Source organism: Mixophyes fleayi, chromosome 1 (assembly GCF_038048845.1).
Source record: "Mixophyes fleayi isolate aMixFle1 chromosome 1, aMixFle1.hap1, whole genome shotgun sequence".
Lineage (NCBI taxonomy): Eukaryota > Metazoa > Chordata > Amphibia > Anura > Limnodynastidae > Mixophyes > Mixophyes fleayi.
Genome location: NC_134402.1, coordinates 89,051,709 through 89,068,865, shown reverse-complemented (window position 1 = coordinate 89,068,865; position 17,157 = coordinate 89,051,709). Strand labels below are relative to the sequence as shown.

Here is a 17,157-nt window from a genome sequence, read left to right as displayed (position 1 = left end):
GAATCAAATACCACAAGACTGTACAAGAAAATAATAAATTGTACTTCAATTACATAGCTGTGGGTGCTGTAAAATACTCACTTTTATGTACCCCATGCTGAATAGCATCTCAACAAGACGCCTTCCTTTAGCATCCACTGCACCATGGTGGTAGCCAATGCCTTTTTCTGACAAGGATATAAGTTCTTCTGCACAACTTGAATATCTTGAATGCCAATGAATTTTTTCCAATGTCTGTAACAGATATAGCATTTACATGGTAGTGTACAATTATTAATACTTCTAAATAATAATAAACTATATAGTATTACAGTTTGTTATGCATTTAATACATATTTGAGACACATGCAGGAGTTCTAGTTCTTGATTGGCTAGTAAAAGTGCTTTGAGTCTTGAATGGTCTCTTCCATGAAAGCTTACTGCATTCACTGCTTATGTACTGCTTATGTACAGAGCACATAAAGGGTGGAGGGGGCACAGACAAGACAAGGGGCTTTGCAGGCAAGAAAAATTAATCATAGCCTAACTACCATTTACACTATTTATATCTTCCGGAGATTCTGCTGCTCTTTATAATATTTTTTTAAGCTTAGCAAAGAGGGTGGTCCAAAATTGGATTGGCAGGCAAGCACCTGTTATGGCCTATAAATTGATTTGAGCAGTTTCCACTTTTGTGTATGATTTTGAACTGACTTTTTTACTTTTTGCAATCATAAACCACAATCCTGTAACTGGTCATACAAAGTATCTTCATGCACTTCAAAATGCGTTATGAAGCATTTACATGTGTGTCCGTATTGCAGACAAATAGGTACTTTTCAGCAAAAAAAAATGTGTTACACCTCTGCATTTTTATGATAAATAAAAAATATATTGTGTATTGTTTCTCTGCAGTACTTTTCCTCTTTAGATCTAAGGTTAGTTTGTTTTTATTACATGTATGTGTTAATGATGTTATTGCTATTCTTAAAGTATTTTAGCATGCAACTACAAAATGTCTTGAAGACAAGCCAAAAGGTCAAAACAGGCAGCAAACAAGGAAAAATCCAACAACAGGAAAAGGGTCAGGCAACAGATAATCAAATAGAAACTATATATCAGGTTACACAAACAGCACAGCTACAATATCACTGGGAGGTAAACTAAGCACTCCCTGTGATTTATAGTGCTGCTGGCCAATCACAACACTCGATCATAAGTGAGCCTCCCTGCAGCTATTCGTGGTTAAAATCATATGACTGCAAGATCGGCCAGAAGTTTCACAGTTGTCTAGCAACCACCTGGAACGCAAAATGGACATACTAAGCTATCCCTACATCCAGGTTTAATAGGAAACTGCTTATTAAAAGCTTGTCTTGTCCTTACAGAGGACTAAGTAGTGAATTTGACCTTGGACCCATTTGGAATCCAAAATTGTTTCCACTAAGTACTCTTGCTGACCATCGATGACTACTTGAGGAGGCCTAGACTCAAATATTTTGGAATTGACACCCTGTCACATGACGGTCGTTCGGCTTCCATAACCGAAGACCGAAACACTCACCTGTTCCTCACTGATTCACGTTTCAGTTGCTGGCGTCCTGACTCTGGATCTGCGCATGCGCGTACTCTGTCCTTTATGTCCTCTGCATGTTCTCTATTGGCTAATCAGTCTGGCTCCAAACTTTAAAAGGCACTTCCCCCTTCTCTTCAGTGCCTGTTGATCGAGTTACCTGCCTGGTTAGACTTACCGTCTTGTCCCCTGTGTGTTCTACTCTGGATCTTCAGCGCCTATCTGTCTCCGCTGTGCAGCTGGCTGAACTACTCACGCTTCACCTGTCTCTGCTGTGTCATTGGCTGAATAAACTCACGCTTCACCTGTCTCCGCTGTGCCGCTGGCTAAGAGCTCACGCTCCACCTGTTTTGGCTCTGCCGCTGGCTAAGGAGCTTACGCTTCATCTATTTCCACTGGGCTGCTGGCTAAACAGCTCATGCTTCACCTGTCTCTACTGTGCCGCTGGCTAAAGAGCTTACGCTTCATCTGTCTCCACTGTGCCGCTGGCTAAAGAACTCACGCTCCACTTATCTTCACTGTGTCATTGGCTAAAGAGCTAACGCTCCACCTGTCTCTACTGTGCCGCTGGCCAAAGAGCTTACGCTTCATCTGTCTCCATTGTGCGCTGGCTAAAGAGCTCATGCTCCACCTGTCTCTACTGTGCCGCTGGCCAAAGAGCTTACGCTTCATCTGTCTCCACTGTGCCGCTGGCTGAAGAGCTCACGCTCCACCTGTCTCTACTCTGCCGCTGGCTTAAGAGCTTACGCTCCATCTGACTCCACTGTCCCGTTGGCTACAGGCCTTGTGTTCCAGCTTCCCTGCAGCATCTTGTTCTTCTTATGCTACTTACTCCCCTTAAGGGTCTCGTCTGACACTCCTGGTAAGGGACAAACGAAATTACAATACGAGGTGAGACAGCACAGTACAGTAAACAATAATCACAGTAACTCAGTGAGCTCAAGGCACAGCTAGCGGGGCGGGGAGAGGGGAATGTCTGCCAACAACGGCCCCAAGGAGGGAGGGCACGGATGAGAGGGAGACCCCCAGGGGGAAGAGGAGGGAGCGAGAGGGGACGGGAGAAGAGGAGGAAGGCAGGGAAGCTGGCGAGCAGAGTTAATAGTGGAGAAGACAGGAGGAGAGAAGACCCCGCTCAAAGGAGCGTACATTCTAAAGGGTGGGGTAGACTGACAGAGAGACACAGGAGAGGGAGGAAGGGAAGAAGGAATGAATAGGGGGAGGGGAATGAAGGGGAGTGAAGGCTAGGGGAAGGGGAATGAAGGGGAAGAGTCAGAAGAACAGGTAGGAAGTTAAGTGGGAGACTGGAAAGAAAAAGGTGGGTTTTTAAACACCGTTTGAAGCTGGACAGATTGGGGAAGTTCTGATGGCGGGAGGGAGCTTGTTCCAGTGGAGGGGGGCACAGCGGGCGAAGTCTTGGATACGCGCGTGGGAGGAGGTGATCAGGGGGGAAGAGAGGCGACGGTCATTGGCCGATCGGAGAGGGTGGGGTGGAGCGTGAATAGAGAGGAGGGAGGAGATGTAGGGTGCAGTGGAGTTGGCGAGGGCCTTGTATGTAAGAGTGAGGAGCTTGAACAGGATTTTGTAGGGTAAGGGGAGCCAGTGAAGGGATTGGTAGAGGGGGGAGACAGAAGAGGAGCGGCGAGAAAGCAAGATAAACCTAGCGGCAGCGTTAAGTACAGATCGAAGGGGAGCGAGGTGAGAGTAGGGAAGGCCAGTAAGGAGGAGGTTGCAGTAGTCCAAGCAGAAGATGATCAGGGAGTGAATAAGACATTTAGTGGCATCTTGGGAAAGGAAGGGCCGGATGCGAGCGATGTTTCGCAGCTGGAAGCGGCAGGATTTAGCAAGAGAGAGAATGTGGGGGCCAAAGGAGAGAGAGGAGTCATGGATGACCCCAAGGCAGCGAAGTTGGGGACAGGGGAGATAGAGGTGTTGTCGACAGTGATAGAGAGGTCCGAAGGGCGCGAGGTGCGAGGGGGAGGGAAGACTTTGAGTTCAGTTTTGGTGAGGTTAAGTTTGAGGAATCAAGAGGACATCCAGGAGGAGATGGCAGAGAGGCAGGCGGACACTCTAGAGAGGAGGGAGGGAGAGAGATCAGGAGAGGAGAGGTAGAGTTAAGTGTCGTCAGCGTAGAGATGATAGTTGAGGCCGTAGGAGCTGATGAGTTCACCTAGGGAAGAGGTGTAAAGAGAGAAGAGTAAGGGTCCCAGAACAGAGGCCTGAGGGACCCCGACTGGAAGGGTGGACGGGGGGAGAGAGACCCAGAGGTGGTGACGGAGAAGGAACGGTCAGCAAGGTAAGATGTGAACCAGAACAGGACAGGGCCGGAGAGGCCAAAGGACTGAAGGGTTTGGAGGAGGAGGGGGTGGTCGACGGTGTCGAAGGCTGCAGAGAGATCAAGGAGAATAAGAAGGGAGAAGTGGCCCCTGGCTTTAGCCGAGAGGGGTTCAGCGACAACTCCTTCAAGGAGTAGTGTCAAGTTGGGCAGATCTAAGAATCCAGTTTACCAAACCGTGACAGTATCAACAGGCCATGACGGATTCTACTGGGGAGCCTTCTGCTAAAGATATGCTTCAGCATTTACTTAACCGGGTGGAACAACAAGACGGGGTTCAGCGACAACTCCTTCAATGTTTTCAAACACTGGCTTCCAGAATAGATTCTATTCAAGTTGCTGCCTCCACACCTCCTCCTGTCATTCTGGCTCCTGATCTTCCTGCTCTCGAGGTACCAGTCACCTCCACCTCTACTCTTCGGATCCCTTCTCCTTCCAAGTTCGATGGGGACCCTAAGATTTGTAAAAACTTCCTCAACCAGTATTCGATTCAATTCGAACTACAACCTCAGAATTTTCCTACTCAAAAAGCTAAGGTGGCTTATCTAATCTCGCTGCTTTCTGGCCAAGCCCTGGCCTGGGCTTCTCACCTCTGGGAGCATGGTGATCCACTTCTCTCTGACAGCGCTGCCTTTAGAAAAAATTTCGATGAGCCTGGTCGAGCTACCTCTGCTGCACCTAGTATCCTTAGACTCCGCCAGGGTTCACAGTCCGTGGCTCAATGCGTCATCACTTTTCGCACTTTATCATCCGAGTTGCGCTGGAATAATGATGCCTTGGTGACTACCTTTTGGCAAGGACTATCCGATAAAATCAAGAATGCTCTGGCCTCCCAGGAACTACCAACTACCTTGGATGCCCTAATTTTCTTATGTAATCGTTTGAATCGTTTGAACATTCACTTCCACGAAAGGGCTGCTGAGAGGGATAATTCCCGACGCCAAGGCCAACACAACGTTACTTTTCTTCCACTTCTGAGGATGAACCAATGCAACTAGGACGATCACGCTTGACTCCGGAGGAGCGCGGCCAAAGAATTAAGAACAAACCGTGTTTTTATTGTGCTGACCCGAGTCACATGCTTAGCAATTGTCCCAAGAATTCGGGAAACGCCAAGCCCTAATCTGTGCCTGAGAGGTCAGATTGGGTAATATTAAATCCTCTCCTTAGTCCAGCTTACCTAAGATTTGCTCTTTTCCCATTATATTGTATGGCCCATTAGACCCTATCCATTCCTAAGCCTTGTTGGATTCAGGAGCTGCTGGGAACTTTATTTCTCTTTCCCTCGTGTCTCTAGGTTCTTTGGCTACACTTCCCTTGGAGCATCCTGTATCATTTACTGCTATCGATGGTTCCCGTATCTCTAATGGACTAATCAAGGCCAGCACTAAGCGTATCATCCTGCAGGTGGGAGCACTACACAAAGAGATGATCTCTTTCCATGTCTTATCGTCCTCCACCAGTCCGGTCATCCTGGGGCTGCCCTGGCTCCAACAACATTCGCCTCAAATGGATTGGACTACTTCCCAAGTTTTATCCTGGAGTCCAAATTGTTTTCGGGATTGTCTTTCTCGTGTTCACCCACTTGCCTCTACTAGCATTTCTTCAGAAGTCAAGTGTAATCTCCTTCCAAAGCAATATTCATCATTTTTGGATGTCTTTGACGAAACCAGATCAGAACACCTTCCTCCACATCGAGCTTGGGACTGTCCTATCGACCTCCAACCTGGCCAACTTCCTCCTCGAGGCCGTGTGTATCCCTTATCATTGCCAGAGACCCTAGCTATGTCTGACTATGTAAAAAATCTTCAACGTGGTTTCATCAGAACCTCTTCCTCTCATGCTGCGGCTGGATTCTTTTTTGTTAAAAAAAAAAAGGACGGTTCGCTACGACTGTGTATCCATTACTGAGGTCTTAATGCTAGAACGATTAAGAACCGATTTCACATCTCACTTATTACTGAACTTTTTGACCGCATCAAGGGAGCCAAGATATTTTTGCAAGTTTGATCTCAGAGGAGCTTATAATATCATCAGAATCAAAGCAGACGAAGAATGGAAAACGGCCTTTAACACCCGTGACGGCCACTATGAATATCTGGTTATACCTTTTGGTTTCTGTAATGTCCCCCCGGTGGTGTTTCAAAGTTTCGTTAACGAGATTTTTAGGGATCTCCTCTATGATATTGTAGTCTACCTAGATGATATCTTGATTTTTTCCCAGAATATTCATCACATCGTGCTCATGTGGCAGAGGTTCTGTCACGACTCCGCAAGAATCAACTTTTTTGTATACTTGAAAAGTGTTTGTTTGAACAACCTCAGATGTCATTTCTTGGCTATATAGTCTCTGGCACGGGATTGGAGATGGACCCAGAAAAAGTGCGAGCAATAATTGAGTGGCCTCTCCTCTTGGCTTAAAACCAGTACAGCATTTTCTGGTATTTTCAAACTATTATAGACGCTTTATTAAGGGGTATTCTACCATCGTGGCACCCATTGTTTCCCTTACACGGAAGGGCACCAACCCTAAATCCTGGCCTCCGGAGGCCTTGAGGGCCTTTGAATTCCTTAAAAAAGCATTCTCCTCAGCACCTATTTTTCAGCAACCCAACATCTCTCAGACGTTTTTTTCTTGAAATTGATGCCTCTAATGTGGGAGTAGGGGCTGTCCTTTCTCAGAAGTCCCATCTCAATCTATTTAATCCTTGTGCATTTTTCTCCAGGAATTTTTTACCGGCAGAGAAAAATTATGCTTTTGGAGATAAAGAGTTACTTGCTCTTAAAACGGCCTTGGAAGAATGGCGCTATCTGTTGGAGGGGGCTAGACATCCCGTTACTATTTTTACAGATCATAAAAATCTTCTGTATTTACAATATGCTCAGTGTCTAAACCCTAGACAAGCTAGATGGTCCCTTTTGTTTTCTCGTTTTGATATCTGCATCGCATTTAAACCTGGAGAGAAAAACAAACGTGCTAATGCCCTGTCCCAGGCTTTCAGTATTGATGCTAACACTGAGGAGACACCATCTCGACCTATTCTGGATCCCAAATGCCTACTTACATTTACTTTGACTACTGCCTGTTCACCGCCACCTGGGAAGACTTTTGTTACAGCTAATCTCCCAAAAAAACTTCTAGCATGGTTCCACTCCACTCGCTTTGCTGGTCATACCGGAGTTCGTAAAACCACTGAATTGGTTTCTCGGAACTATTGGTGGCCAAAGTTCCACCTTGATGTCAAAGAGTTTGTCTCCTCATGTTATATTTGTAGCCAACACAAGTCCTCCCGTCAGTCTCCTGCAGGTCAATTTATTCCTCTGCCCATTCCGACAAACCATGGACACATATTAGCATGGACTTTATTACCGACCTACCACCTAGTAAGAAACATAACACCATCTGGGTTGTGGTAGATCAGTTTTCGAAGATGGCCCATTTTATTCCACTCATTGGTCTTCCTTTCTCCTTAGTCCTTGCTGTGCAATTTATCAAAGAGATCTTTCGGTTGCATGGTTGTCCCGCTGAAATTGTCTCGGTTCGAGGTGTCCAGTTTGTGTCCAAATTCTGGCGAGCTTTGTGTAAACTTCTTAGGATCCAATAAAATTTTTCATCCTCCTATCACCCTCAGTCTAATAGACAGACTGAGCATGTCAATCAAGATTCGGAAACCTCAGAATGTTTTCCTCTGCAAATCAAGATGATTGGGTAGATCTTCTACCATGGGCTGAATTTGTGCAAGACAACACCCTCCATGAATCGACTTCTGCATCACCCTTCTCCATTGTTTATGGCATCCATCCATCCTTTCCTAAGTTCACTTCCCTCCCTCCCACCCAGGTTCTTGCTGTTAATACCTTTCAGTGCAGATTTGTGTCTATTTGGAACCAAGTAAGGAATTGTCTTAAGAAATCCTCAAAACGTTATAAATTTGTGGCTGATAGGAAGCGCCGGGCTACGCCTGCCTTCAAGATTGGTGATAAAGTATGGCTTTCTACAAAAAATATTCACCTCAAAACTCCTTGTATGAAACTAGCTCCTCAGTTCATTGGTCATTATACCATTTCCAGAGTCATCAATCCAGTATGTGTTAAATTGTCTCTACCAGCCACCCTTCGAATTTCTAATTCCTTTCACATTTTGTTATGGAAACCGCTGATCATCAACCGGTTCTCCTCTACCCGTATTTCTGCTACGGTGCCCAAGGTTCATCTGGATCTAGAGTTTGAAGTTAAGCAGATTTTAGACTTAAGATTCTGTAAAGGAGGATTGAAGCATTTGGTGGACTAGAAGGGCTTCGGTCCCGAGGAGCGTTCCTGGATCTGTGCTACGGATATCCATGCCCCGATACTTGTTAGGAATTTTCACAAGAGATTCCTGTTAAAGCCGAACCCAAGGTGTGCGGTGCCCACATTTAAAGGGAGGGGTACTTCCATAACCGAAGACTGACACGCTCACCTGTTCCTCACTTATTCACGCTTCAGTTGCTGGCATCCTGACTCTATCCTTTATGTCCTCTGTATGTTCTCTATTGGCTAAACAGTCTGGCTCCAAACTTTAAAAGGCACTTCCCCCTTCTTCTCAGTGCCTGTTGATCGAGTTAACCGCCTGGTTAGACTTATCGTCTTGTCCTCTGTGTGTTCTACTCTGGATTTTCAGTGCCTACCTGTCTCCGTTGTGTCGCTGGCTGAACAAACTCACGCTTCACCTGTCTCCACTGTGCCACTGGCTAAGAGCTCACACTCCACCTGTTTTTGCTCTGCCGCTGGCTAAGGAGCTTACGTTTCATCTATCTCCACTGACCCGTCGGCTATAGGCCTTGTGTGCCAGCTTCCCTCAGCATCTTGTTCTTCTTATTCTACTTACTCCCATTAAGGGTCTCATCTGACACTCCTGGTAAGGGCCGCGACCTGCGGACGGACGCAGCTAAGTCCAAACCACCTTGCAGGGGTCCCTGGTGAAAACTGTCCGTTCAATAGACTCCGCGCCTTGCTAGGAGTAGTGTCAAGTTGGGCAGATCTAAGAATCCAGTTTACCAAACCATGACACATCCATCCCTATTGTCTCCATTTACTTCCCTAATCCTCTTGGATGTTAACTCTCACAAGTTTTGTCCTCTCTACCTCCTATCTCCTCTTTGTAATGATTCCTTTATACTAGTTGTGTCTTCTTATATAGTTGCTTTCTCTATTGCCTCTTGTATTGACATCTACTGATTCTAATGTTTCTGTTGTCCTTACTTATCTTTATATTTGTCTGTTTATTTTCTGTTGACTGAGCGGTGCTGCAGGCTCGGTGGCACCATATAAATAAAATAAGATAATATTGGTGATGACGAATTGAAATCAGGCTTAAATAGAGGACAATGAAAGGTCTTGGTAATTCTTAAGATCCAAGCAAAAGGCAACAGGGTTAATTTTCTTGGTAATTTAGAATAGGATAATATACCCGAGTCCAAACATATTTGAGGGTTGCCAGAGTCAAATATTGCAATATGATAACCAGACCCTATTACCCACTTTAAAAGATGTTGTCTTAAAAATAATGAGAGCGCAAAGAGGGTCGTAATAAAGCTGTATGAACATCACTAAAAATGAACTTTAAGCGTAAGGAGATGTTTCATAGTTCAGAAAAATAGTTGGTTCTAGGACATTGACCCTAAACACAAAAGAATGGAGAGGTATTCGAGGCAGACTAAAAGGAGAATTTATAGATATGGTTTACAGATATAGATCTTGATATAGTAAAATCACAAGTACTGTTCCAGAGACTGGTTCACCCTCTATGTCTGGCCATTAGACTGAGGGTGATAGTTACAAGATAAAGACTTAAAGAATTGAGCAATGAACTGTGATCCCTTATCAGAAATTATATCAAAGGGCAAACCATGAGGTGTGAAGACATGTTGGATAAAAAGGGAGGGCATGTATTTTTCAGTGGGCAACCTGATTAATGGAAAAAAATTGTAATTTTGCTAAATCAATCAACTATGAATAATGAACAAATAAATATTGTATAATAGTTGGTAAACCCAATAAATCTTTGGATAGCTTTGAGGTTAGTGCGCTGAACCCAATCCAGAATGTTCTGGAGTTTGCCGGGACCCATGGAGAAACATTCAGAAGAAATTATGTATCCTAAAAACTTAGCAACTTTGAATTCACATTTTTACAGAGTGGCAAATAACTGGTCCTCTCTGAGTTTCTGGAGGACTGTCCTAACATGATCCTGATGTTGTTCTAAAGAGGAGCATGATACAACAATATCTATAATTAGTATTATTATTATTATTATTATTATTATCATCATTTATTTGTTAGGCGCCACAAGATTTCCGCAGCGCCGTACACAGAGCAAACAGTAGACTATACAGGGTGAGACAGTACAGAACAATAAACAAAAATACCAATGCTTCAAAAACCCCAGGCAGGTTATTGCAATAGAGGCGAAGTAGAAGAACAGGTGTGGAGACAAGAGGGAAGAAGGCCCTGCTCATACGAGCTTACATCCTAAGGGTGGGTGAAACGAAACAGACACAATGGGAGGAAGTTGAAGTATGGTGAGAAGGACCAAGAGGAGAGAGGATAGAATGTTAGGAGAAGATTCGGAGTTGGGTAGAAGGTTGGTAGGCTTTGAGGAACAGGTGAGTTTTGAGTGCTCGTTTGAAGGAGCACAGATTAGGAGAGAGGCGGATGGAGCGAGGGAGGTCGTTCCAGTGAGGGGGGACAGCACGGGAGAAGTCTTGGATTCTGGAGTGGGAAGTGGTGATTAGAGTGGAGGAGAGGCGGCGGTCATTGGCTGAGCGTAGGGAGCGGGCAAGAGTGTGAATGGAGAGGAGGTTAGAGATATAAGGGGACGTAGACAGGGAGAGAGCCTTGTACATGGTGGTAAGGAGTTTGAAAAGGATTCTGTAGGGGAAAGGGAGCCAGTGTAAGGCAAGGCAGAGAGAGGAGGCAGAGGAGGAGCGGCGTGAAAGGAAGATGAGTCTTGCAGCCGCATTGAGTATAGAGCGGAGGGGTGCGAGGTGGGAGTGGGGGAGGCCAGTGCAACAAGTTTACAACAAATTTACCTAGGAAATCATGAAATACATCATTAATCAACTCTTGAAACAATGCAGGGGCATTACATAAACAAAATGGCATGGCAAGGTATTCATAATGTTCAGACTGTGTATTAAATATGGTTTTCCACTCATCTCCTTCTTGAATGTGAATAAGATTATAGGCCCCACGAAGGTCTATTTTGGAGAAAATTGTAGCTCCCTTTAGCTGGTCAAACAATACAGAGATAAGAGGTAAAGAATATTTATTCTCAATGGTAATTTTATTCAACCCCCTCTACAGGGCCATAGACTCATGCTCTTTAAGAAACAATGAAGCCTGCTCCAATGGGTGACTTAGATGGCCTTATAAAACCTTTAAGAAGATTCTCTTGGATATTTTCTTCTATGGCTTTTGTTTCAGGAGCAGATAAGGCATAGAGTCTTCCTTAAAATTCAATAGTACAGTCGTAGTGTCACGGGCACTAGGAGTCTTTACCCAGGGATCACCAGGTGATAGGCTTACCAGAGCAGTATAGGTGGTAATATGGTACTCTGGTAGCAGGGTGATCACGGAACAGGAAATAGCAGATGATGAGATGCTCAGGAAAGTCTATGACTAGCAGCACTGGCAATATGGAGGTAGTAATACACGAGGAACTGTATGGACAAAGGACACGTGAAGGTAGTCAGTGGTCTGCGGTAGCAAGTTGTACCACTGCTATAGTGAGGAGGAATGTCCAACAGAAACGAGGAGGTGATGAGAGTCAGCGGTCTGCGGATAGCAAGTTGTACCACTGTCTGAGTGAAGGAATGGAATCCAAGTGGAGGTATCCGGGGAGTCAGTGGTCTGCGTTAGCAAGTTGTACCACTGCTATGTGAGAGGATACTGGAACAGGTGAAACTGTAAACAGGAGTCAGTGGTCTGCCACTAGCAAGTTGTACCACTGAATATATATGTGAGGAGGTGCACGGGGAGAGACTGCAACACAATATATACACGGGCACCTTGACTTTGATCCACAGTAATATGCACAATATAAATGTATAAATGACTGAACAACACTGCCAATATAGAAAGTCTCTTGAAGTAATCCAGCATGAGATAACACAGTCAATGATGGCAGTAGAGTCAGCAGATAGTACACTCCAGAGGAGAACCAACACAGTCAATGATGGCAATAGACTCAGCGGATAGTACACTCCAGAGGAGAACCAACACAGTCCAGCAAGGTATGCAATACACAGCACAGTCAATGGGAAGTATGCATACCGTGGTTCAGGAGAAGGCAGTCAGACAGGAGTGCAGAGATACCTGAAGGGCAGGAGGCCAGCAGGATAAAGTCCCTGGATGGGTGAAGCGGGGGTCTAGCAGGTGCAGCGCACAGGTAGGTAGACCAGCAGGGAACACAGGAAGGCGTGGAGAGCGGATCAGCAGTAGATGGATGAGTAGCGCTGAGAAGTCACAGCAGCGGGTCTCTGCGGGAACACGGAGGTAACCAATAGCAACCAGCAGGTGCAGTAACGATGGGACCCCGGAGCAGAGTTGAACTGGAACAGATGATCACGGAGAGTAGCGGGTAGCAATAGTGGCAGCAGACTCAAGGAAACACGGTAGAGTTGACAAGGACTGAAGACTGAAGCGCACAGAGGCAGCGGATAGGAATCAGCTAGCAGTCACGATGATGAAACACAGACGAGTTGCAGGTTGAAGACTGTAGTGCACGGAGGCAGCGGATAGGAATCAGCCAAACAGTCACGGTGATGAAACACAGACGAGTTGCAGGTTCAAGCCTGTAGTGCACGGAGGCAGCGGATAGGAATCAGCTGGCAGTCACAATCATGAACAGGTGAGTGGATGTGGTTGAAGCCTGTAGTGCACGGAGGCAGCGGATAGGCATCAGCTAACAGTCCCAATGATAAATGGTAGAGTTGAAGTGATTAGAAGACTGTAGTGCACGGAGGCAGCGGATAGGAATCAGCTCACAGTCACGATGATACAGTAGATGGTAGAAGTGGTATGGGAACCACAGTAGTAGAAGTGGTTTGGAAACCACAGAGGTAGAAGTGGTTTGGAAACCACAGGAATCAGCAGGGCTGAATGAACAAGGAAACACAGGAACACCTTCAGAGACTCATGGGGAATGAGACTCCAAGATCAGGCAACGTGGTGTTGACCACAGGTGCTTAATATAGGGAGGTTGCCTGATCTGCCAATTAAGTTAAAGGAACATACACTGAAGGTTTGGAAAGGGCTGCGCATGCGCAGTCCCTCAGGATAGAGGACGTCCACGGTTCCTAATAGTCCGGGAAGAAGCACTCACAGTCCGGTGAGTGACAGTACCCCCCCTTTTAAAGGTGGGCACAGAACGCCTGGAACCGGGCTTGTCCGGATTTTTGGAATAAAACTTCTTCAGAAGGGCAGGAGCATTAAGATCTTCAGCTTTGATCCATGAACGCTCTTCAGGACCAAAGCCCTTCCAATGAACGAGGAAACGGAGGACTCCTCGCGAAATTTTTGCATCCAATACCTCAGTAATCTCGAAATCCTCCTCCTGATGAACTTGAACTGGCTGCGGTGCTGAGGGAGGAGTCGAGAAACGGTTGATGATGAGAGGTTTGAGCAAGGACACATGGAAGGCATTGGAAATCCGAAGATTCTTAGGAAGAAGAAGTTTAACACATACTGGATTGATAACTTGAATGATCCTATATGGACCAATAAAACGAGGGGCGAATTTCATAGATGGAACCTTCAAACGAATATTTTTGGTAGATAACCAGACACGATCTCCAATTTTTAGTGGTGGAATAGCCCGCCTCTTCTTATCTGCGAAAGACTTATATTTATTAGATGTCTTCTTTAAACAGGTTTTGACCTGAGACCAGATATTTTTGAAGGTTTGACAAGCAGTCTCCACAGCAGGAACTTGGGTGGGCGGGAGGGCAGGAAATTCCGGAAAAGACGGATGGTGACCGTAGACCACAAAGAATGGAGTTTTGGATGATGACTCATGGTACATGTTGTTATGGGCGAATTCAGCCCAAGGGAGCAATTCTACCCAGTTGTCTTGGTTGGCTGAAGAGAACATCCTAATAAAAGTCTCAAGATCTTGATTGACTCGTTCCGTTTGTCCGTTAGATTGCGGATGGTAAGACGATGAGAGTGCTAATCGTATGCCCAAGGTTTTACAAAGGGCCCGCCAGAATCTGGAAACGAATTGTACTCCTCTATCCGACACAATCTCAGACGGACATCCATGGATGCGGAAGATTTCTTTAATGAAATGTTCAGCCAGAGTAGACGAGGAAGGTAAACCGGACAGAGGGACGAAATGGGCCATCTTCGAAAATCTGTCTACCACTACCCAAATAGTATTGTGATTCTTACTTGGTGGCAAATCAGTAACGAAATCCATACTAATATGGGTCCAAGGCTTGGACGGAATGGGTAGTGGTCGCAGCAACCCTGCTGGAGTTCTGCGGGAGGATTTGAACTGAGAACATAAATCACAGGAAGCAATAAACTCTTTGACGTCTCTCCTCATTGAAGGCCACCAGTAACTACGAGAGAGAATCTCAAAGGTCTTGTGTTCACCGGCGTGTCCAGAAAAACGAGAGGCATGGAACCACGAAAGGATTTTCCTCCTCAGAGTAGGAGGCACAAGGGTCTTCCCAAATGGTAGCATTTTGGTGGATGAAGCAGCCAGAGAAATACATTTGGGGTCTAGAATAGCATGGTTGGGAACCTCTTCTACATCAGAGGACGTCACAAAAGCTCGAGATAGAGCGTCAGCTTTCTTGTTCTTAGCGGCTGGTTTGAAGGTTATAATTAATTCAAAACGGGAAAAGAAAAGAGACCATCTTGCTTGACGAGGGTTCAAGCATTGAGCAGATTGCAAATATGACAAGTTCTTATGATCCGTGAAGATCGTCACCGGATGGCGAGCTCCTTCCAACAAGTATCTCCATTCCTCTAATGCAGCTTTGATGGCCAGCAACTCCTTGTCCCCGATAGTATAATTTTTCTCTGCGGGCAGAAGACCCCGAGAGTAGAAGGCACAAGGATGTAATTTTTGTTGCTCCGAGCGTTGGGAGAGAATAGCTCCTAAGCCCACATTAGAGGCATCTACTTCTAGGAAGAAGGGGAGTGTCACATCAGGCTGTCGCAGAATGGGAGCAGACGAGAAGGCCTCTTTGAGGATTTGAAAGGCTTGGAGAGCCTCAGATGACCATTGCTTAGTATTAGCCCCTTTCCGAGTTAGGGCCACAATGGGAGATGCAATGGATGAAAAGTCTTGAATGAAGCGTCTATAGTAATTGGCAAAACCTAAAAAACGCTGGATGGCACGAAGAGTAGTTGGCTGAGGCCAATGTAGTACAGCATTTACTTTGTCTGGATCCATCTTCAGGCCAACTCCGGAAACTATATACCCCAAGAATGGAATCTGGGGTAACTCGAATGAACATTTTTCCAATTTACAGAACAACGAGTTTTTCCGTAGTCTGGAGAGGACCTCTGCCACATGTTGGTGATGAGAAGGCAGGTCCTGTGAGAAGATCAATATGTCGTCTAGGTAGACAACGACACATACATATAATAAGTCCCGAAAGATCTCATTGATGAAACCCTGGAAAACAGCGGGGGCATTACACAGCCCGAAGGGCATTACTAAATATTCGTAATGCCCATCTCTGGTGTTAAACGCGGTCTTCCCGTCGTCACCGGAACGGATTCTAATTAAATTGTAGGCACCACGAAGATCCAACTTAGTAAATATCCGAGCTCCCTTGATGCGATCAAATAGCTCAGTGATCAGCGGAATGGGATACCGATTCTTGATAGTAATGGCGTTGAGTCCACGAAAATCTATACAAGGGCGTAATGATCCATCCTTCTTTTTGACGAAGAAGAACCCAGCTCCAGCGGGAGAGGTGGAAGGTCGAATGAACCCACGCTGGAGATTCTCCTGTATGTACTCAGATGTGGCTTGAGTTTCAGGTAACGAGAGAGGATAGACCCGACCCCTGGGAGGAGTCTTGCCAGGTAGAAGGTCGATCGGACAATCCCAAGAACGATGAGGAGGAAGACGTTCAGACTGAGCTTTATCAAACACATCGGCAAATGAAGCATACTGAGGAGGGAGTCCCGGGGAGGAATATGCGATGGAAGATTGCTGTACTTTAAGAGGAATAACTTGAGAAAGACAACGCTGGTGACATTCAGACCCCCAAGACATAACTTGAGGAGTGCGCCAGTCAATCTGGGGAGAGTGACACTGAAGCCATGGAAGGCCTAAGACAATCGGACTTGTCGTAACTGGAAGAATTAAAAACGAAATTTCTTCATGGTGTAGTGCACCAATCTGAAGGGTTACTGGAGACGTACTCTGGGTGATGAGACCGTTGATGAGACGTGATCCATCTATAGCCGTCACAGTAATGGGTGTTTTTAAAGTGATCACTGGTAGGGACCATTGATTCACTAGTGATTTAGAAATGAAATTTCCTGCTGCTCCGGAATCAATCAATGCCTGTGACTCAAAGGATTTGGTAGCAAAGGAAATCGTAACATCGAAAGCGCAGACTTTAGCTTTCATAGACAATGGAGAGGACTCCAGGGACCCTAACTTCACCTCTCCAGAACTAGTTAGGGCCTGGCATTTCCCGATTTCTTAGGGCAAGAACTGAGCATATGTGTGGAATCAGCACAATAGATACAGAGTCTATTCTTTACTCTTCGTTTCCTCTCTTCTAAAGATAATTTGGAACGTCCTATCTCCATGGGAATCACAGAAGGTGAAACTGGACGAAATTGAGGGTTTAAACGAAGAGGTGCTTTAGCAGAAGTTGTTTTCTCAGATTCTCTTTCACGAAATCTCATGTCTACACGATGGCAAAGAGAGATCAAATCTTCTAGTGACGAAGGAAGCTCTTGGGTAGTCAGTGCATCTTTAATTTTATCGGAGAGCCCCTGCCAGAAGGCGGCAACTAATGCTTCAGTGTTCCACTGAAGTTCAGAGGCTAAGATCCTAAATTGAATGACATACTGTCCTACTGTATGGGAGCCTTGTCGCAAACGAAGAATGCTGGAAGCAGCGGAGGTCACACGACCTGGTTCATCGAACACACTTCGGAACGTGGAAATGAATTTGGCACTATCTTGTAGAATTGGATCGTTTCTTTCCCACAGAGGGGAGGCCCAAGCCAGGGCTTGTCCAGAAAACAATGAG

At 45.6% G+C, this 17,157-nt stretch overlaps 1 protein-coding gene across 1 annotated transcript in view; it reads right to left on the bottom strand.

Moving 5' to 3' along the window:
* The window catches only part of LOC142119689 (putative ATP-dependent RNA helicase DDX60), a 388,335-nt gene that overhangs the window by 126,602 nt on the left and 244,576 nt on the right, over window positions 1-17,157 (bottom strand). The window contains exon 29 of the mRNA XM_075194180.1: window positions 82-234. Within this exon, the coding sequence (XP_075050281.1) occupies window positions 82-234 (153 nt within the window). The remainder of the gene's footprint in view (window positions 1-81; window positions 235-17,157) is intronic.